The following is a 22,311-nucleotide window of genomic DNA, read 5'->3' on the forward strand; positions in this document are numbered from 1 at the left end:
AGTCAGTCCTCTCTTCTGTGAAGGCAGCGGCTCAGTTGTCCTGCATTTTATCCTGGGCAGGGCCAGGAGAAGGGTGGGGGGATGGGGCCACTGCACTCATTCATAACCATTTCAAACAAATGAGAAGCCTTACATCAAACACCATCCTCATTTTAATCTCTTACAGAAAACTTTGCTCTGTGAGAAATAGGTAGTTTGCCTTTAAACTTGAGGATTTTTTCTGCTTTTTGTGGTTACAGACACCTGGAGAGGTTCAAACTGTCTTTCAAGATGTGAACGGTGAGAGTCAAATCAGCTCGATTGCTGTCCAGTTAAACCTTTTTTGACACTTTCACTCTGCACATGGGGCAAATTAAGGGAGCCTTCCCCCCTTTTTTTAATGGTTGCTGGTTTGAATCATCAAGCAGTCAGAAACACAGAGCAGGTTGTGAGTGTTGGTAGACCTAGTCCAGATGAAGTCTGAGAGTCTTTCTGATCACCTTTGTTAATATTTCAATGGAACGGCGTCTCTGATCTTTACCATTTAATTTGGCAGAGCAGGATGGAAATGAAGAACACCTTTTTTTTGTGAGTTCACCCACTTGTCTGTTTTTAGAGGCTGTGTAATAAGCCTGATTAGATCAAGGTAAACGAGCACAGTCAATGCGTTATTTTATTAAAATTTTTAACAATATAAAGAAAACTAACAAAAACCTCTTGAATAGTTTTGAAATTTATGGAAAATTTTGTCATTTTGGTAAAAAGATTCACTTCCTTTCTTCTTTTCTTTAATCTTTATGGTGAATATAACATAGAGCCAGCAGCCAGGAACAACTAATGCGATTCAAAAGTATGCGTAAGAGCGTAGAACACAAGATGAAAAAAATTACCAATTAGCTTTGCCACTCATCTCCTTTTCTTTATTTGGGTCCTCGTTTCAATTAGCACCCTGACCTGAGGCCACACTTGTCCAGTGCTGGAGGTGTTTCCGAGGGCTTCACGTTCACAAGTGGGACAGTCACTTCACACTCTGTGGGCTTTTTGACTGCCGCTAGAGACTTGAGCCCTTTTTGTATGGCCACAGTTTGCCCCAGCTTTCAGGGTTTCATATTAGGTCATAGTACCTGGTACTGACCAGGTACTAAAATAGTAAACCGACATTTTTGAAACCCAGTAATGAGGGAAATGTCTACAAAAAACAATGTTGTGGTCCCCGAGTCTGACAAGAAGCCACAGACCGAGCAGCAGGTATATCATTGCCTGGATGTCCACCTTTGTTGTAGCGTTCTGTCACATACTAATTACGCTCAACTTTTAATCCCAGATCGCTCAAACCATTCCTATACATGCCATTGTGATCTTGAACTTGGTGCCTGCCAGCCTCCATGTAAAGACTAGTTTCAGCATAAATCTAAAAACGTTGCTTCCATTTCTCTTCAGCTTATCAGAATTTAAAGGAGCTTTAAACGAGCTTATCAGCATCACTTAAAATAGTAAGAGGAACATGCAGACGAAGAGAAGCATCTCTCCATCTATTTTTGTCCGCTTATCCAATTCAGGGTCGTGATTGGGCTAGAGCCTATCCCAGCTGCCATATGGAGAGAGCCAGGGTACATCCTGAAGAGGTCTATCACAAGGCTAAAACCAGTCACTCTCCCATTCACACCTACAGACAATTTAGAAACACCAGCCAACCTAACATTCTGTCTTTGCCCGGTCGGAAGAAGGTCTTTGTTATGAAATTGACGTAAGGTCTTTGCTTCATCATGAACAAAAGCCCCCTTTTTTTTCCCTTTGCTGAATTCCCTCTGCTTACTATTCTTGGACAAAGGAAGCTCCCAGGTTGCTGCACATGTTATTTACTCTAAGTTCTTCATTGGCCTCAACATGTACTTTTACAATATTTCACTAATGATGCTCAAAACAACGTCAGACACTCCCAAAATGTGCAATACAATTTTTTTAAAAGTATTTTAGTCAAGAAGAGAAGCCCACTTAAAGTAAAGAATAATTAAATACAAATAATTATGTTTGTGTCACTGCCAAAACACAACAATACAAAGACATAAAGCCATGGACAGCAAAATGGGCAAAAAGAGTCCCAAGGAAGTCCCAGTTGTCCTTCCTATTCTGAAATTTCCTGTAATTAAAATCATACAATCATTCCAATGTAGAGCAGAACTTGTCAAAAATCTGAGCGCCTCCTGAGGTCAACAACAAAGCTCAGTCATCATGTGAAAATCAGATGTGGCAGCAGATTGCTTTGTGGCGTCTTAGAAGTACATTTTTGGAGTCTGAGCTCAGTGCCAGAGCACACACACAAGCATAACGTGTCTCTTTGTTTTAATATCTTAGCATGCAATGTCTTGATGTTTTATAGTGTGAATGTTTGATGTCAAAAACTACAGCAATTTGTGATTCACAATTATAACAGATAAGAATTGATTAAATTTCCATTTAAGCTAGTTTTGTTCAGAGTCTAGTTTATGTTTTCAATTTGTAATCCAGTCAGCATGTAGGGATGCATAATTTCTAATTTTATAGAGCAGAAACGAGCACAAGTGGAGCTTTGAAAAAATGCGGGACTGGTGCTAATGGCTTTTTGAGGCTATAGTAGTAGTTCTTAGACCTTTGCTCTAAGCATCATTGCACGAGCATGCTATCATTTCCAAATACAGACCCTGCATAAAGGAATACCATTAATTAGACATTTAAGAAGCAGTGGAAAAAATTACAATTTTAATGATGGCAGTAGCAGAAAGGTTAAAGAATTGATCTCAATTCATACTAATGTGTGTGGGCAAGAATATCTGAGCAGAATATGATGGCAATCCATCCGGTAGTGGTTGAGAACACCACAAATGCCATGCCTGGAAAGGGGAAATATCAGGTGACTGAGAAAGTCAGTGAGATGTGCCCCCTGGGGACCATGTATCTCTGCACAAAATGTCAACGTATTCCATCTAATAGTGCTTGAGGTTGTTGTTTTTTTTGTTTTGTTTTTTCAAAAAAACATGGTAGAAAGACCAACCGTAAGACTAGCAATGTCATCCAAAGAGTAATGGCTAAAAAGATCCTGGATTAGTTTCCCCCTTAACGGAGTTGAGCCATGCAGCGTGGGTGTGCCATGAACTGAAAACAGTGAGAGCCGGCACCCATGGAGGATGTTCCCAAGTAGAGGAACCTAATCTCTCCCAGCAGGGATCCAAGCGGCTCTGTAAGTGTATGAATAGAGATAATATCTCTATAATGAGGCCTGTTTTGTACCATCAAAGTCTTCAAAAGGGTCTGAAATATGACCCCCTTCCTAGAACTGACAAACCCTCAGTAATAGCTCCCTATTATTAATTGTTTTGCCTTCCTGCTAAATCCTTGTCTCGCTCTTTCTCCTGTAGCTACTTACCCTTGAAATAGTGCTTTTAAGCAGCCTCACATTGTGCTAGTTTAAAACTTTGGTGTGTTTGTTATCGTTGTTTTAGATAAGAATCGTCACAGATAAAATACCTTGCTTCCTCTTATTCCAAAGCATAAAATATTAAAACACTCACCTAAGGAAGTTGTATCATACATGTCACTCAGTGGCAGTAATTGCTTATCATTTCAGAGCGTCCAAGAGTTGTTGTTCTAGAGCTAGCACAGGTGTGCTCGCTATCTGTGAGATGTAGCTGGCTGACAAATGTACGGATGCTGTCCACTGAGGACATTTGCATGTCCTGCTTCGTGACTACTGTCTATTGTCAGCAATGTTAAGATAACTGGATTGTATATCTGATGGTGTCAAAAGTTCTGAGAGATGCAGACTCACAGTTCTTCACAAGTTGTTGTTAGGAATGATTAAACCTCTGTAGACAGATAATCTGATCTATCAGAGGCATATAAAAAAAGACACAGATGAAATAAAATCTTGATATGGAGATTGGCCCAACACCATGGTTCTCCTAAATTATTCCAAAAAGATAAACATGTAAATGCGTGGCACGAAACGTGACAGGACATTTTAACGTCTTCACATCTCAGTCGATCTTAAGATGGACGAGTGTGGAAAATCTGTAAGAGTAGTGTGAGTACATCAGTCCATTAAAAGCCCTTAAATAAGACCACAAGATTCTTCTGAGGTCAGTCTCCCTGTAATGGACATTAATGGATATGGGATGAGCAGTTTTTGTAATGTATGGTCTTGGAGTAGAATATATATTTTAAAAAATGAATTCCGAGGTTCATGTATGGAAGTTCTATAGAGAAGCTGGGTGAAGAAGCCTGCTTTCCACACACAAGCTACCACATTTTTACAATGTAAGTGATGTAGAGTGCACACCAAGGAGAGGTTAACAAGCACACACAAAAACATGCCAAAGGCATTTAGCAATACACACATCTCTCCATCAAGTTTCCCTAACCAGGTGAAGCAGTTTCAAAAACCGCCGTCTTCAATGTGTTAAACAAATAGGGAGCCCCTACAAAGGTGTGCAAAAGAATCCACATGATCAAAGTGTATGAGAATGGCAGCCTTGTCCTGGCCTGGCCATTATCAGGCCCCATGAATGCCTGTCTTCTCCTCTTTTGTCGGTCGGGGCATTGACAGTCACTCACCCGGCAATGACTGTCACACCAGTGCAAAGAGCCAGCCGCCGACAGGGGCCAAACCACATCAAACGAGGCTGTCAAGGGGCCCTGCTCGTGAACCGTTGCAACAAACACCTCCTGATCCTCACCTACAGCTCAGTAGCAGACACCCACCGCTGTGCTCTCAGCCGCTGCCTCCACTGAGAAAAGATGTACTGCCCGGACCTCATTTCCCTCATTTCCCTCTTTGGCCCCCCTCCCTTCTCTCTTTCTCTCTGTCAAGTAGTGCTTGTGTTAACCTGCAGCCTGCCGAGACACAAAGAGCTGCTAAAGTGTTTAAGAATGCTTTATGGACGCATGACAAGGGGAGGCTGACACTGCTGGGGGTCAGAAAGTATACAGGATGTGAATGAAATAAATTCAGTTTTACTTTCAATTTGAAGTTGTGTCACACTTAATTTAAAATATATGAAAGTTGAACTTCAAAAGCTGTCTAGAAAAAGAAGACAATAATTTCCAACAGGCCATAACGAGTACTCTGGGCTTAGACAGCAGGAGAGCATGTTACGTGTTTCACTACGAGCCTCAGATTACTTCACTGGCAATAAAGGTAAGATAGAATGCAATATTTCCTGGAAGTTTAGATCAAGTAACTGCCAGAATAACTGCAGGAGTGTAAATACTGTACTACTGTACTTTAAAAGTCATACTCACCTGACTGAATTTGATGGCATTCAGTGTAGAAGCTTTAAGTTCCTTAAAGAGAACGTTAAACCAAATGTGCATTTTAATTAACATTTACACAATAAAAGATCTTGTGCAAATTTGTTACATTACCCGCTTAATATTCAGTATTTAGATCTGCACACAGATGACTGATACTACAATAATGAAAATCCAAGAAATCCAAGCAGATTTTAGTATATATAACTAGTACATAGAGAATTCGGCCACATTACTGCTTATTACTCAATAATCGTGTAAGACAGTCATTTTCACCTTTGCCACCAATTTGACTTCAGGCCCCATCTTGAATGGCTGTGGTGAGACTGCCACCTACAGGCCAAACGTAATTCATCTTTTAGTACACCACACTGTGCAGCAGATAAATATTTCACCGATGCTGCTGAAAACACAGAAAATTAAGTAGTTAAAAATGTTTAGTGTCATATAAATGACATTTTTTAAACATTTTCTCTGATGGTAAAACTTACATAACCAAATTAGTGAAAATCGAACGAAAATTTTGGACTCTCTTAAAATTTCTCAGCAAAAGTCATAGACCTTCCTCAAATGTGTGTTAGTGTAACAGAACCACTACAAAGGCAGGTTTTTGGGAGTTGGAATTCCTATATTTCTGAAGGTCTTTTGCAAAACACTGCTGCTGTTCATGCAAGCCGACATACTGTATTTCTGGGATTTCCACATTAACACACACAGAGGTAGCACCATCCCATTGAAGTGGCAGATGTCGGTATCTCTCCCAACACACATCTGGTAGTGGTTGTGAGGTTCTCGGGAAGTACCGAAGTGTCCTCCCGGAGCAACATGTGTTTGAGAGGAGGAGGATGGTCAGTCAGCTAGATGCTTGACTTGCTTTAGATTATGGACAACTGCAGCCAAAAGCTTTTAAGATATTTCTTGTTCAATAGCGAACAGTCTCTCTTATATACAAGCCAGTGGTTTGAGATGCACAGTCCAAAAGTAAAGTTCTACGGCCTGACCTTGCTGCTATCTTGTACATGTATACCAACATGCCAGAAAAGTCACTCCTTTATGTTGACTGTAGGCAGTGTACATTTATCTTTGTATGGGCCTCTTTGCTCCACTGTTTGACAGTCAAAAGAGTCATGATATCAGAACTCAACCGGCTAGCACTATGAAAAGTCCATCTATTAATCGTTAAACAGAAAGAAAAAAGTATAAATTTGAATAAAATTTTAAAATTCTAAAATATTCAAGGGAGAAATAAATGAATACACATCACTTGGGAAGAAGTTGTTGTTGTCTAATTAGTGTTGGTCATTCAAATACGTTAAACAACAACGCTTAACTCGATTAGTCTGCACTCGACTCATCGAGCCTTTAACATCGAATATCGCTCCTTGCGATTAGCTTGGTCTCATTTAAGATGGCTGCCTAGTGTTCTGAAGTAACGCGGTTATTACATGTCAACATGTCTCTTCTTAGAGTTTGTGCCTTTGCCAAACTTCTGAGTCGTCGGAGCGTAATTGAAAAATGCGCTGTCCGCGTGTCTTTTGCGGACTGCTGTCAGCTGTGTGCGTCGGTGAGAGGTGGCACAGTTAGATGGATATCAGGTGAGAAAACAACAGTGTAACTGCAATGTGAGGGGCACATTTGGCGACTTTCTTTTGGGACTCTTTGTTGTATATCATTGCCTTTGTATGCTGACTGAACGCAGGGATTCCCTGTCGGATTTCGTGTTAGTAATTCAGATACTGCTGGTGATGCGTGGGCTCAGTCGGAAGCTTGGCGGTGCTTTGCTCTCCTCGTCCTTGAGGAAAACGTTGAACCTACTCCTCTGTGCAGTAATGGTAAAACTAAAGTAAACTAAATTTTAAGGTTTCACATATCAGGATATAATTATAAAGCATTTGATCCGTACCAGGTTTTAAAATGAGGTAAATGAAAGTTGAAATGAGGCGCAACACATGACACACCACACGTGTCATTATTTATTTAACAGAAATCGAGCCAAAAGCAGCTTGTAGAACCTCTATTAGCAGCAGTAACTTGAAGCAATGTTTTTTATCCGACTTTATCAGCCTGTCACATCGTTGTAGAAGAATACTGCCCCCCTGTTCTTTGCAGCATTGCTTCAGTTCATTTGTGCTTTAAGATTTAGCATGCCATCTGAACAATCTAGGGTCTGAGATAGAGCTCTTTGGGTTTGTTTTTTTTTGTAATTTCTCTGAGAATTGCAGAGAGTGGAGTAGGATCAGTTCCTTTTAAGATCATTGCTGATTTCTCTCCTCATTGTCTTGGTGTCAGCACACACCTGACAGCCAAAACCTCTGTTTTCATAGAGGTGCTCACACTTGCTCATGATCAGTTAATAAGATGCATTTAATTGATAGCAGGTGGCTGCTAGTTACCTTTTTAAATCCAATGGAAGCAAAGGTGTACGTAGATTTTCAACACACTGCTTCTGCATCTTGGCTTAGTTTCTGATAAATAAATAATGACACAGCATTTGTGGCATTTGTTGTTGTTCATATGAGATTGTGTGTGCCTAATTGTAAGAGCTGGTAAGTGTCAGATGATTATTTATTACATCCTGATATGTAAAACATAGAAGTGAAAAAGCAAATACTTTCTTTATACCGTGATTGCATGTGGAGGTAAAATACAGCCCGGGGTCAATTCAATTCAATATTGCCAGGATTTTTGACGTTTTGACACGAGGGAATGGGGGCTGGTGGGAAGGTGGCGGGTTGGGGTATGACAAATTTCAACTTTAATCTCCTTCAGATTATCCCTTTAGCTAATTGGTCCGATCGGCTCTGCCATCCTGGCGGTGTGGCTCGGACGACTGTTTATGAAGGAGTTTCACCACTGGGACAGCTTCTCTCGGACTGACTCCTGTGAACCATGGTGCATAGAGAGCACTGGTAACACGGTTACTTTGCTGACATTACGCAACTGGCGATATCAGAATCAGAATACTTTATTAATCCCGAAGGAAATTAGGGTTACAGCAGGCAGCATGCTAATGGCGCACTTACAAAGGAACCTTCTGACCAACTTTACACAAACATCACATTGGGGAGACATGTCAGAAAGGTAGGCTGATAGGAGAAGAACAACGAAAATACATAACATGAGGTAAGAGGAGGAGAAAAAAAACTCCACTCAGACTGAGCTCCTAGTGGGAGAACAGTTTGATAACAGAAAAAACACCTCAGCACAAAAAGCACATGACTATCAATACACCATAGAAACACAAGACGAGCAACAGGGGCGGGTAAAGGGTGAGAGAGAGCCGGTGTAGACAGCGCATCCGGTCCTGCAGCATGTCTGCGCTGGTCCAGTTGACTGCCATCTTCCCCGGTAGGGCACAAGCATCGAAGGCGTTTGGAAAGGGAGGGGGGATCAGTGTGTGCATATCAGTGTATGTATGTGTGTGTGTGTGTGTGTGTCCAGAGTTCAGCTGAGACAGTGTCCTTCGCCCCGCCAGGCTAAGTAAACAGTCTTCCAGCCAACCCAGGTGGCCTTGCATGGAATGGGGGGAACAGTCTAAACACAGTTGTTATCAGGGTGTTTTGTTCAGCTCCTGCCTTGAGGCCGCAGCTGGCGCCAAAGGGGTCTCCGCATGAAGTGATGATAGTTTTTACTTTAGTGCGAACAACTCATATGAATTTCAAAGCTGTTCTAACAGTCCAACACTGGTCTCTCAATCTCCCTTTGGAGAGCCGTGAGCTTTCTATGATGTTATCCAAACTTACGTTCCGTGATGTTGTCGTTCTTTTTGCTCAAAGAGCAGGTTCTGAGAACTCACGACCGCAGTGCACTTCCCCAAGATGTGATCGAATTTGCGCTCAAAGGTGTTGTTCGAGCTAGCCCCTCCAGATGTAATCCAGTTTTTCACTCAGAGGTCTTGTTCTGAGTATTCACGGCAGCTGTGCGTTCTCCAAGATCTTCTCCGTGCTGCACTCAATGAGCCCATTTTTAGAAACTCACGCCTCGTCCCATCATTTCAATCCCAGCGGGCAGCCTTGTGGGGGTTTGAACAGCCGGTTCCGCTTCCTTAATTCTTCGATAAGTCAGGGCCAAGCCAGCTCCGATCAGCAAGAACCCTGTTACCATGGTTCCGAATAGGTAGATATCTTCAGCAGTCAGGCTCACCCGAGCCCAGACTTCTCGTTGAGAAGGGGTGTCAATTGCATTCAGAGACCAGTTGATCAAATCCAAATCCATAATTCCTCTTTTAGGTTTTAGAGAACAGACTGTGAGAGAAAAGTAATACAAAAAAACCCACGAGACCAAACAAGGACATAAGAGGCTAAGCAGGGAAGCTAAGGGAGAGGAGGAGAGAAGAAAAAAAAAATGCAGCTTTTCTGACTCAGGCGGTGTCTATGGGCACTGTGCAGTCGGCATGTGGTCATTACCTATCCAGGCCTGTTTGGTTCGGAGGGTGTTCACGAAGGGAAAACTGTGAGAGGTCTCTGAAGCAGCACTCTCCAGCAATTGCACATAAATTATCTGGGGCCTCTCGCTTTTGGGCTTCTCCAAAAGCGAGAGGCCCAAATCACGTTCTTGTGAGGACAGACAATGTCATACCAGCCATGCCATACCAATACCAGCGTTTTATTTTCATGGGCAGGGCCTATAAGGGCACGTCTATCACTAAGCAGCGGCTCTCACAATGGATTGTGTAGGTGATTGCTCTTGGGTAGGTTTAGGGCAGCAGGTACCAGAGGGCCTGGAGGCTCACTCCACTTGTGGTCTGGCAGCGTTTGTGGCCCTTTTCAGAGAGGTGTCAATTCAGAACATATGAGCAGCAGCAAGCTGGTCTTCACCTCTCACATCTTTCCGGTTTTACAGGCTTGATGTTTCCAGTGTAGCCTAAATTGAATTGAGTCCGTGTGTGAGTGGCCTAAGTGATGGCGGTTACTCAGACCATGGCTCAGATTAGTGAGGTGGGTGGGCAGGGGTGAGATGTGAGATAAATGCTTCTGAGGAATACGCAGGAAGGCACATTCCATAGTTAGACATCTCACTGATGCTGCTCTGAGAACCAGGGTTACACAAGTAACCTAAATGTTTGCATTGTAGTTGTCTGTATCTTTAAACAATAAACAAAATGCCTTCAAAAGTGAAAAGCCAGGCCTAAGATCCAAAATAATATCTCATCATTTGTTTGTTTGTTTTATAGGAACATCTTTGCAGCTTCAAAACATAAATGTTTCATCTAGAATTCCAAAGACAGATGAAGCAAAGAAACGCGCACTGAGACAGTTTCAGCTGTTAGACGGTATGTGACTGCAGATGGCAGTTCTAGATCTTTGTGTTGTTTGTGATATGTTATTATAGTATTTTACAGGCTAATGTAGACTGTGGTGCTTTCTGTATTACTCCTTTAGTAACATTTTTGTTATGTTCCCTCTCAGTGCTTGAGGCCAGAATCCAGCAACTACAATCTGACGTCGTTCTAGATGTCCAACATGCAAAGGTGCAGTTTATGAAGGCGCCGTCTCATGGAAGAGGTACTTCATCTGGTAAGGGCCACAGAAGCACACCCCAGGAGAAAACTGATATTCCTAAATCTGGACAGACTGGCGATAAAGGCTCCTTTAAATCTCAGCCCCGCCGCTGGATAGAAAAACTAACTCAAGAGAAGAAGAACAAACTTAAAAAACAGCAGCACCTCCAGCAAAAAATGCAAATATGTGTCAAAGAGAAACTACAAACATCATCATCTAAAGGTACCAAAAGCAGCTTGATGTCCACCGGTACAACACATAAAACAATATCTACTGGAGTTAAAAAGAGCAGAGGTCATTCAAAACTGTCAGATGAAATACGAGCTGCAGTTTCTTCGACAGCTACAGCAGCTGCTGCCACTGCCATGGCAGGAGCAGCCACCGTGCCACAAAAAGCATCTAAAAAGAAACGAAAAGACTCTAAAACACATGCTCTTGAAAAAAAGGGAACTGAACTGACTGGTACTGACCCTCAGGGCACAGCCGAGGAGTTGGCTGAGGTGGAGGAGCTGGAAAAGAGACTCAATCAACAAGTAAGCCATTGGACATTGTCAAGTAAACCAGAACGCATGCAGGAGGGCAGTGTGGGAAATGCGTGTCAGGACATCAGTCTTAGCATCTGCTCATACTTGGAGGCCTGTATATTTGTCGGGGACATCGAGCGGGCACATAATTTCCTGCTCAGTCAGCACAGAGTTATGAGTCGACGAAAACATCTCAACACAGGCGTTTACAACATCATGATGAGGGTGTGGGCCAAAAAGGTGAGTTCAGAAATAAAATTCAGGAGATGAGCAAAGCAGCTAAAGGAAATTCAGACATGACTTTTATTGCTTGTGCTTTTTTTTAAGTGTAATGCGTCAAAATATGTTCTGTGACAAACATCCATGGACCTAGGGCTGTGCGATATGACCAAAATCTCATATCCCGATATAAGAATTCTATCGTCCTGATAACGATATAAATCACAAAAATGTAACATTTTCTGTAAATTCTGTGAATCTCGGGCAGCTCGTCTTGCGGGAAGTGTTTCCAGCTGCGCGTCATGTAGCTGGAGTCGAGTGTTTTAACCGATGCATGAAACTATACATTTTTAGACATAAGTTGTAAAGGTGTCCAAAGACATGCACTTAGTGGGGATAGGTTAATTGGATAACCCAAATTGTCACTAGGTGTGAATGGTTGTCTGTCCCTGTATGTTGGCCCTGCGACAGACTGGCGACCTGTCCAGGGTGTACCCCGCCTCTCGCCCTATGACAGCTGGGATAGGCTCCAGCGCCCCCCGCGACCCTGAAAAAAAGGATAAGCGGAAGCGAATGGATGGATGGATGGAAGTTGTAAAGGCCGCTGTTTTCTTTGTGAGTATTTGTTACACGGTGTGCTGCGGGGAAAAGCCTGTTCTAACGTTTGAGTCTAAGGTTTATTTTTAGCACCTGGCGGCTCTTTTTTAAATTCTCACCCGTAAATAATCTGCTCTTTCACGTGATTCAGTTTATTTTGAAAAGTCTCAACAGGATATTGAGCTTTATAGTGAAAGGTTTACGTGGAATATAAACAAGCGGACACGCGATGCTGTTACCGTCGTTGTTGCTAACCAAAACGCATAAAATCAGGCGCTTGTCCGTCCTTAGTGTGGTTATATAAAATATAAGAGAAAGAGAGAACTTTAAGAAATTAATATATCCACTACAGTGACCATCAAAACGATGAAAAAATATTGCCGTAAACAGTTTATTTTGCGACACCACGAAACAAAATGAAACGACGATTCATATCGTTATATCGAACAGCTCTACATGGGCCCACTGGTACTTAATTGTTTAGGGCCCTTTTCAAATATCTGTGGGCAAACATGCAGTTGAACATGCTCTTATTCTCTCTGCCCTTTAATAATGATCCGAAGAAACTAAACTACGCCTCATCTTTGGTCACTAATTCTGTTGACTTTAATTTTCACTTGTTTGCTTGGTATCATGGACTCAGGATAATTAGGCTCACTGCTCTCCCTTATATCTCTTTCATTTGTAGGGTACATTAAATCAGATTGGCCGCATGTTTATTCTTTTAGAAGAGGCTGGTCTGAAGCCAAATCGTGGTTCCTACTTTGCTGCTTTGGAGTGTATGGGTCGCAACCCAAACTGCTCCCCAAAGGTTGTTTCAAGGTATGTTGCAAAGATACACACGCACAGGGATCATAAAGAGGTGTGTTTATACCAACGTGTTTCACATTGCATCACATGTATTTCAGCACATGTGACATTTCAGAAGAGAGCTGACACTGTGTAGCAACATCAAGATTTACCAGCAGGGGTCATAATCAGCTCAGGCTTTTTACTTTTGGGTGAAATTTCTGTGAAAGTGCATTTATCTTAAGGTTTCTGCTGATGTGATAGTAACATACTTGCTCATTTTAAGAGCATCAATTGAATGTTTTTCGTGTAGTGTTCAAGGAATCATTTTCCTTTAGCCTGCAGGGCTGAAAAAATTTGATTTCTAGCTGCATGTCCTATATTCTCTTAATATGTTTTTACAAAGGTGAGCTCCTTAATACCATGCACATCTAAGAATTGTGGTCTGTTATTGTTTTATAAGTCTGTTTTGCAGTTTGGTCGTCTTTTGTGTCACTGGAGAATTAAGGAATGCTTTTTTTTTATAAAACTGTGTATTAAGCTGACACCTACCAGTATTCCTTCTACTTGTACTAATCACTTTTGTGGTTTCCATGGAAATCCAGCATGGCATTATTATTATTTCCTCAACTTTTTGTCAGTTGTAAATCTCTCTATTAATTAGTGCTGCTCTCACAAGGTCGCTTGAATTTGTTTTGGTTGTGGCAGCATTTTGACACAGTCTTAATGAGACTGGGTGAGGACTAATTAAATTTCTACAAGGCAGCTGAACCATACAGATAATAACTGTAGTGTAGTTAATTTCTTCTTGGATTTTGCAAATGTATTAATCAAGGACAATCTTGACAGTGTGTAGCCCAGTTCCATCTCAGCAATAACTGGGTCATCCTGACAGATCGCTGCAAGCTGGGTTTGGATGCTATTTAAAATATAAATAAAACCAATGTGCAATTATTTGCAAATAATTTAAAACCTCTAACCCTAAAAAATGTATTTTTTCAAAAATGCATGCCTTTTAAAAATTTTATGCAGCTAAATGCTAATATTGGAGGTCACACCAGGACTTCAGGGAGGTCAGCTTAGCACCCGGAGTCTTTTACTGCGGAGCCCTGGTGGAATATATTGATACTAGCCTGCAACCAGCCTTTCTTTAAAATGTCCTCTTGATGTCAGCATATGTCGCTCCTTCACAGATGTGCCTTATGCACTACTGCACACCTCTATACATTTTTGTATAGAGGTGTGCTTTTGAAGGGTATCCTAATAACCAACCTGAGTATTGCTCTTTGTAGCAAAGAGAAAGTGGAATCCATGATTTCAAATAACATTTTATAATTTTGATTCATTACACTGTAGGAAGTTATTCCACTTCATCTTAAAAAAGTTTGGACCAAAAGTCAGCTGTTTTAACTACATTTGTGGATCCCGCTAAAAACCTTTTTCACTTAAGTGTTTCTGAGCCCATTGAAATTTTTCTTTAAGTTAGATATTATCTTTTAAATTGTGTCAATTTTAGCTGCTTTGAATCATTCCAAAATATTTTACCTGGTAGATTATAAATGTACCATTTGTTTTCACAAGATTTAATAAATTGTAGAATTTTTAAGCAGTAATCCCCTATTTAATTTTTCCTTTGTCATTCTTATCCCAAATATTTTAACAGATGCTGCTGGCATCCCATTCAAAATGTCTGTATATGTTTGAATAAGCAAGTTCCAACCTTTCAGCATGTCTTTGTTATGTTCAAATAAAAATGTGGTTTCTAAAACACTTTAAAAAACTTTCTGGAAAGAGTTATATTAATTTAATTTCTGAATTGCATGAGACTCAGAAAATATAAACTTGCTAAGCAAAGCTCACAGTTTCAGGAGAAGCCTGTATGTTGTCACAGCACCGGTGCCTGTTTGATAGCAACTAGGAGAAAATGCAGGCAGCTGGCCTGCTGCCGAGGCAGAGGCGGGGCTCATATTTAATTTTCTTTTTTCCTTTCTGATAAATCTAACATTAGTCTTATAGCAGATGAAAAACTACAGAGCACAGGGGTTGTGTTTTTTTATTATCTCTCTTTTATAATATGCAGCCCCTGTTTGAACACAGCTACATAAATGCTGCGTCCTTGATGAGAATGCTGTCTGACTACAGAAGTTATTCTGACAGCAGCTGAGAAACATGGATGATAAATGAATACAGGTATCATTCTTTATACAGAAAAGATTGACTTTTAAAATGTCCTGCTCAAACTTCCTCTTAAGGCTTTTAAGAATTCTCTGAGGTCATAAACATCCGTTTCTGTTCCAACCATGCAAACTTTGTTTGTTTTTGCCTGTCTCGTTCGGCACTGTAGCAATCAGAATTATTGTCTAAAGGCCAAGAAAAATGCCCAGAAAATTATTTTCCCAGGTGGATCATTACGGCTTTGTCATCCTGGTCCACTTAATTGATGTTTATTATTTATTATTTTTTTTACTTTTAAGTTATTACAGTGGTAACAGACAGGACCGGGGGATAGGAAAGACAAGTACAATTGGGGAAAAAGCTCAAGAAAAGGAGCAGGAAAGAAAAACAGGGGGAAGAAAGACAGAGAGAAAAGAAACAAAAAATCTGCTTGATCACCTGCTGGGAAAAAAGAACAAGCAAAAAGAGAACAACACAGTAGGGAAACCACAGCAACAACCAACATAAGCATAACTAACAGTAAATAATGAATATTGAATGTTACTGAGCAGCACGCAAGACCGACAACCCTCACGTCACTTCTGGCTGTAATCAGTACTTTTCCAGATTTCATCTGCTTAGTCATGTCACGTGCTTTTGCTGAAAACGTGTACAGAACAACACGGACACTTAAGTCTTTGACTCTGAGGACATCACCTTAGGCAGTGTGCTCCAGTGGCGATACAGGTGGCAGGGCATTAGGGTTGGCGGTGGGTATCTGGTTGGTCCATCGATCACTGTAAGCTGATGCTCATATGACATTGTTGTTCAGCAGTGCTGCCCTCCCGCTCTGTCTCTGGCTAAGCAGCTTCTTCTTTCCCTTACCTTATTCATTATCTTTCACTACTTTTTGTTGTTGTCATTAAATCCCTGTTTTCCCTATGCCCTCCCTCCCTTTTTTTCTTTTTTTATTAGTCCAACTGCTATACTCTTCTAATACTGAAACCCCCAAAGTCTCTCCTGCAGCATCCTTGCCCTCAGTGTAACAGTGTGCTTCTTCTCTCTTTTTCTCACATGCACAGCAACATTCTGAAACACACACTCTCATCCCTTTATATTTTGCCTTTATAAGTCCTGTATCCTCTAGAGCGCTATATTCCCTAAGGTGCAGCCGAGCGGTCACAGGGCTGATTGTGCTCTGTCTTTCAACCTCTCTGCCCTCTTTGTTCCTTTGGACCACATTGCCAGCACCCAGACTAATCCTGTCTTTGTTCAGGGCTCTCTCATTTACCCAGGACAAAATTGCATCTTGCATCACAAGAGACTCTGAGGCATGAGTGAAAATGCTTTTTTTTTTTCTTACCTCTTTGGCCTCGTTTAAAATATTCCCAAACTTTTGAGTAATATTACAGTCCCTCTTTTGTTTGTTAATCAGTGACTTCAGAACAGTGCACTTCTGATGGACCTCAATAGGTGGAAACTGCTGAGCCAGGGTTTTCTCCAGTTGCTAATTAACGTGCTGTTATTTATAATTGTCTTGAGTAAAAGGTGTGCTGGGTGAAGCAGAGCTCTGTTATCCGTGTTGTCAGTGATAAATGGGTTTTCCTCACTCCTCTCTTGGCTTTGTCATGTAGTTCTGTTGTTAACTTTAAAGGAGCACTGGTGCCAAACATGCTACCTACATTTTATATGTACATTATTTTTTAATAATATTATCACTTTTTGTCTAGCTAATAGTATCTCAAAGATGCTGCATGCACAGGACTGATAGTCTGTTATTTTGTTTTTTATTTGTACAGTTTATAGTAGCTGTGTTTCTCCTGAATCCAAGGCTTAAAATACTTTATAATATGTATTTCATAGTTTGCATATGCAGATTCTGAATTAAATATTACATCTAATAGGACTGCATATCCATAATAATGTACTCAGACCTTTTAACCCCTGAGTCGCACTAGTCATAAAGGAATAAAGCTGCAGCAGACGGAAAAAATATTAATTCACAGACCTTTTTAGGCATCGTATATCAAACTGAGTTATGGACTACTCATTACATTACACTTCTCATTTATATTCCAACAACACTGGAGTTTTCTGCATTCTGTAGTCCAGTCATGGAGTCTGCGCTCTCTCTAGGAGATTCTGTTTAAATAAACATTTCACTGGTGTCATCAGTGGCCATCTGCCTCTTGATTAAACTCATATTTTTGAGACTGACAGAAGGCTTGTCAATGCAAATACTTCAATTGATATTCTGCAACTCTTGATCAGGGCAGAAGAAACATATACAATGATGCCAGAGAGAGGTTTGTGTTTTTTATTAATCAGAGAGCCAGGAAGTTATATAATTAAGTTATCCTCTTCCCACATCAGCAGGCAGGTCAGATGTTATAAACTCGACTTGTGATCATACTCTGTGGTCTGATCCATCATAATAACCATAATCTCCTTTGAAAATGAAAATCTACCTCTTGTGTCCTCTTAGTGGCATTCCAGCTAGCTTTGTGAGTGCTCCCTGGCTAATCTGATGGAATGAAGAGGTGCTAATACCTTCTGCGACGAGTTTGAGGAACATTTTTTAAATATACAGTACTATGCTTTGCTTCCAGCACATTCATTTGGCAAGTGAAAGGTCATTGGTGTGATTCCAGCCAGAGACACAAATCCCTGTTGGTGTTGCGTCAGGAAGGGCCTTGGATGTAAAAGTTGACATGCAGAGCTACCCGCTGTGATGACTCTTTGCGGGATGGGAGAAGCCTATACTGTACTGTGCAAAGTCTTGAGCTACCCATCATTTCTTGATGTTTTACTTCCACAGAGCCAGAAGTTCTGCTAATTTAATTAAATTAAATTTCATAGTTTCTTTTTTTCCACTTTGTTGTATCAGCCTGTCACAAAGACATTATGTTTCCTTTTTGTTAGTCGAATCTATGAAAAATGCCAAAGACATCACAGTTTGGTAGATGTAAAATAGCATTTTTGCACCAACGAGGTGAGTTAAGAGCTATTGACCAAACACTTGTATGTCAGCATGGTGTGCAGTGTGTCCTTAAAAAATTGAGGAAACTAAACAGTTAAAAAGCCTAATTACAGCTGATGAGCAGTATCAGAAAGTCGTGAAACAAAATTCAGCAAAGACCTGACGCTGGACCTGAGTCGACCCATTTAAACAAACAACAACCTTTATTTGTCACTTACAATCATACAGAGTACAACTTGTAGTGAAATGCTTGTGTCTGAGCCGCGCCATTCCAGGGCTTGGTTTTAGCATGTGGGAGTCTAGCCAGGACTCTTACTGGATACCAAGTGGGAATCAAACTTGCGACTCCCACTCTGTTTGCTGAAGCCTCATCAGAAATGGGTGGCTGTGAAGAAGCCCTTTTTAAAGAGGGAAATTGGGGGGAAAAGAATGAGGAATGTTAAAATTGGTCATACTGAAGAACATTCAAGCTCAGTAGAATTGTAAAAACTCTGTTTTGGCTTATATGCTGTATTTTTTTTTTTTTTTTTTTCAAATTAAAACAGGGTTTAAATTCATTGCAAATGATTGCATTCTGGCTTTTTTACATTTTTTTTAATACTGTCACAGCTTGTCCCACTGACTAGTATCTTTAGCTTTCTACTGACATTACATAAGTAAAACCCTGTTTTAAGAGATAATATACATGTGGCACAAAGACTGTACGTTTCTGCATTTCCAGGTGTCTGAGCCAGATGGAGGAGGATGGCCTCTCTGTGGATGATCTGTTCAACCAATGTGTTTTCCGGCAAGATGAGAAGGACATGCTGCTAAAAGCCATATGCATCGTAAAGCCAGAGTATCAGCCCAGGCTCAACATGCACACAAGCAAGTGTTCTTCATTGCTGGTTCAAGACTTCTACTCAGAGGTATTACAGAGTCAGGTCTTTTGTTATCAGCGAACTTATTTACTGACAAGCTGGCACATGGGAAAATTAGATGCCCATCTTTTCTGCTGATGTCAAGATAGTGGAAGTTAAATAATTAATCCACATATGCACATGTTCATCTGGTCTTTGATCTTGACATTATCTTAAACTGAAATCATTGGAAATCACGGTGACCGCTGCATTTTTTTTTATGGTCGGATGACAGAATCTGCATCTTTGTATTAATTAACCATTAGCATTTACTTTAGTTGGCGTTCACAAAAATCTTTAAAAGCATTATGTAAAGAATTTATTTAGAAACTAAATGTGACTTAACACAGGAATTATTTTTAAGGCTCACTGTTTTGCATGTTTCGCCAGTCAAACCGTCAGAGCTGGGGAAGCTGTCACAAGGCTCCAGCTTGACTACGAAAGATTTGATTGTCAACCCTTCACAGCCAGACAGGCACTGTTCTATTTATAGTGAGCCACGTCTGCTTTCTAATGGGTCCCCTGCTTTAGTTGCCTCTCCTCCTCTCACCTCTCCTCCTCCTTCCCACCTTCCTACTCCTCGTGATTCTCACACAATTCGTTAACAGCTTTTCGTGCCATTGTAGTATTTTTAGCCTCAGTCCATGCAGCATATTCACTTTTAGACCTCTCAGTCTTATTGTTAGTGTGTGTGTGTGTGTTTAATAGAGGGATGGTAGCAAGGTCAGCAGGTCTTATTCTATGAGTGTGAATGTGGGACTGTGCCACTTCATGATATGCCAAAAAGGTCAAATGTGACCAGATCTTTCCTGCTGGCTTTTAATGCATTTATAAAGGTATGTTGTAATTTATCTGACTCTGGCTTTTTTTTGGCAGGTCGTAGGGGCTTAAAGGCTGTTCAAATAACTGGCCCATTTGATAACAGAGTGACACAATGAATGATCTCTGGAGGGTTTTCAATCAGTTTGAGCAGCACAAGCACAGACTAATTAAAATACTGTTTGCTGCTGTGAGAAGAGATTTTGATTAAAGCTTCAGATCGTACAAAATGCAGTTTGATCTAGTTTCTACTTGTCTTTGGAGAGTGTATTATTCTCTCATTTAATTATCTGTTTCATTGGGAAAGTGTCCTATATTTGCATACTTTTTTTAAAACCATGCTTTTAATATTGCTCATCTTGCTGTATTAAATACAGCTCACTTTTCCTGCTCAGACCTATTCCAAAAAGTACATTATGATCACTAGGGCTGTGCGATATGACCAAAATCTCATATCCCAATATAAGAATTCTATCGTCTCGATATAAATCACAAAAATTTAACATTTTCTGTAAATTCTGTGAATCTCGGGCAGCTCGACTTGCGTGTAGTGTTTCCAGCTGCGCGTCATGTAGCTGGAGTCGAGTGTTTTTACAGATGCATGAAACTATACATTTTTAGACATAAGTTGTAAAGGCCACTGTTTTCTTTGTGAGTATTTATTACACAGCGTGCTGCGGGGAAAAGCCTGTTCTAGCGTTTGAGTCTAAGGTTTATTTTTTAGCACCTGGCGGCTCTTTTTAAATTCTCATCCGTAAATAATCTGCTCTTTCACGTGATTCAGTTTATTTTGAAAAGTCTCAACAGGATCTTGAGCTTTATTGTGAAAGGTTTATGTGGAACATAAACAAGCGGACACGCGATGCTGTTACCATCGTTGTTGCTAACCACAACGCATAAAAACAGGCGCTTGTCCGTCCATAGTGTGGTTATATAAAATATAAGAGAAAGAGAGAACTTTAAGAAATTAATATAGCCACTACAGTGACCATCAAAACGATGAAAAAATATTGCCGTAAACAGTTTATTTTGCGACACCACAAAACAAACGATAGCGTAAAATGAAACGATAGACGTTTTTATATCGTCATCCGATATATATCGTTATATCAAACAGCCCTAATGATCACGGAGTGGCCTCACCAGTCTCCAAAGCGGCAAACAAGAAACCTGAAACATTTAGACAGTTCTTGTAAAGAGGAGTGGGTCGACCTGGTGACGAAGGTTTCTCCACCAAGTACTGTTTTCTTTGGGGATCAAATACTTATTTCACAGAATGAGATGTGAATATATATGGATATTTATATCTTTTATGTATTTTTTTGTTCTGGATTTTTGGTTTATATTCTGTCTCTCTCCGTTCAGATAAAACCACTACAAAAATTAGTAGCCAATACCATTGAGCCATTACCTAAAGAGCTATTCGCCACAGGTGAAGCTCCGAGTTTTAAATGGAAGCAGAATTAGATAAGTGGCTATGTTGGTGGTTGGACAGGTGCCTGGGTTGAGTCGAGTTTGTTCCGTTAGGGTTTTCGGTTTTGAAGGTTAGGCTCAGGCCAAGAAAGATCTGCACTGTACAAGATATCGTTTGTGTCTGTCTGATGTTTGGTTACGTGTTATGTTTTAGAGGGCGGACCACATCTACCCAAAATTGGACTTCACACAGGAGGATCTCCAGGAGCGTTTTAAACGTCAGCTGAGTGTGGAGCAGGCCTGCACGATCACCATAGACTCTGTGGAAGCTGCCAAGCCCGTCACTGAAAACATGGCGAAAATGGTAAATCAACCGACTCGGTTCCCCTTTTCGTCTTCAGCTTGTCCTTTATGTTGACTGTTGCTCTGATGCTCATGAGAATGGATTGTGTAATGAAAAGGATTCAGGTATTAATGACACACGGCTAGTTGTTTTGTTTTAGAAACAACAGCTGTCTTAAATGACACAGATCAGGTCAGTGGTGGTGAAGCGTTGCCTTTGCTCTGTTAATGTTAGTTATGGGTAATTAATTATTATAATTTGGGATAGATTGCATGCAGGTGATCTAAACTCAATGCAAACATTATGTATTTTTTTTGCCCACACCCACAGTAGTGTTCTGATTCGTGAGCATGTGGTGGTATATGTCTTTTAAAGAAAGATACGTTTCACGGTAACTTTTTCTTCTCTTCTCTTTCTTTGGTTGTTGGAATGAAAAAAAGTTTCATTTTTGCTGGAAGAACATTGCATTCTTGCTGTTTTGTGCTGACAGTTTATCCTTTTGAACCACAAAAAAGCCTACAGATCTCCAGCAAAACACAGCATACTGGCACCCAGTGTAATATTCAGACTGTAGAGGATGTTTATCGTCTTGGCAGTAATCTGCTTTTTTTTGGTATAATTATGATAATATTTATAATGTTTTACTGAGATATAATTATTTTTCTCTGATGTAAAATTTAAAACGATATGCATGCAGGCTTGACAGGTTAGATGAAGAAACATTGTATTCCTGCGGTGTGCTTTTTTACGAACTCTGGCATTTACAGTCTTGGCTGGGCCGTCTGTCTGTGCAGATGGGCTATGTGGG

General features: G+C 40.6%; 1 protein-coding gene across 1 annotated transcript in view; it reads left to right on the top strand.

Annotated features, from left to right (window-relative positions):
* Positions 1-6,669: 6,669 nt before the first annotated feature.
* polrmt (polymerase (RNA) mitochondrial (DNA directed)) overlaps positions 6,670-22,311 on the top strand; it is a 57,793-nt gene continuing 42,151 nt past the window's right edge. The window contains exons 1-6 of the mRNA XM_085397175.1: positions 6,670-6,860; positions 10,439-10,537; positions 10,674-11,530; positions 12,795-12,928; positions 18,751-18,937; positions 21,375-21,524. Coding sequence (XP_085253301.1) covers positions 6,719-6,860; positions 10,439-10,537; positions 10,674-11,530; positions 12,795-12,928; positions 18,751-18,937; positions 21,375-21,524 — 1,569 coding nt within the window. The 5' untranslated portion in view covers positions 6,670-6,718. The remainder of the gene's footprint in view (positions 6,861-10,438; positions 10,538-10,673; positions 11,531-12,794; positions 12,929-18,750; positions 18,938-21,374; positions 21,525-22,311) is intronic.

Source organism: Rhamphochromis longiceps, linkage group LG23, assembly GCF_057381845.1.
Source record: "Rhamphochromis longiceps isolate RC_006_pf linkage group LG23, R_longiceps_female_GT1.1, whole genome shotgun sequence".
Taxonomy (NCBI): Eukaryota; Metazoa; Chordata; class Actinopteri; order Cichliformes; family Cichlidae; genus Rhamphochromis; species Rhamphochromis longiceps.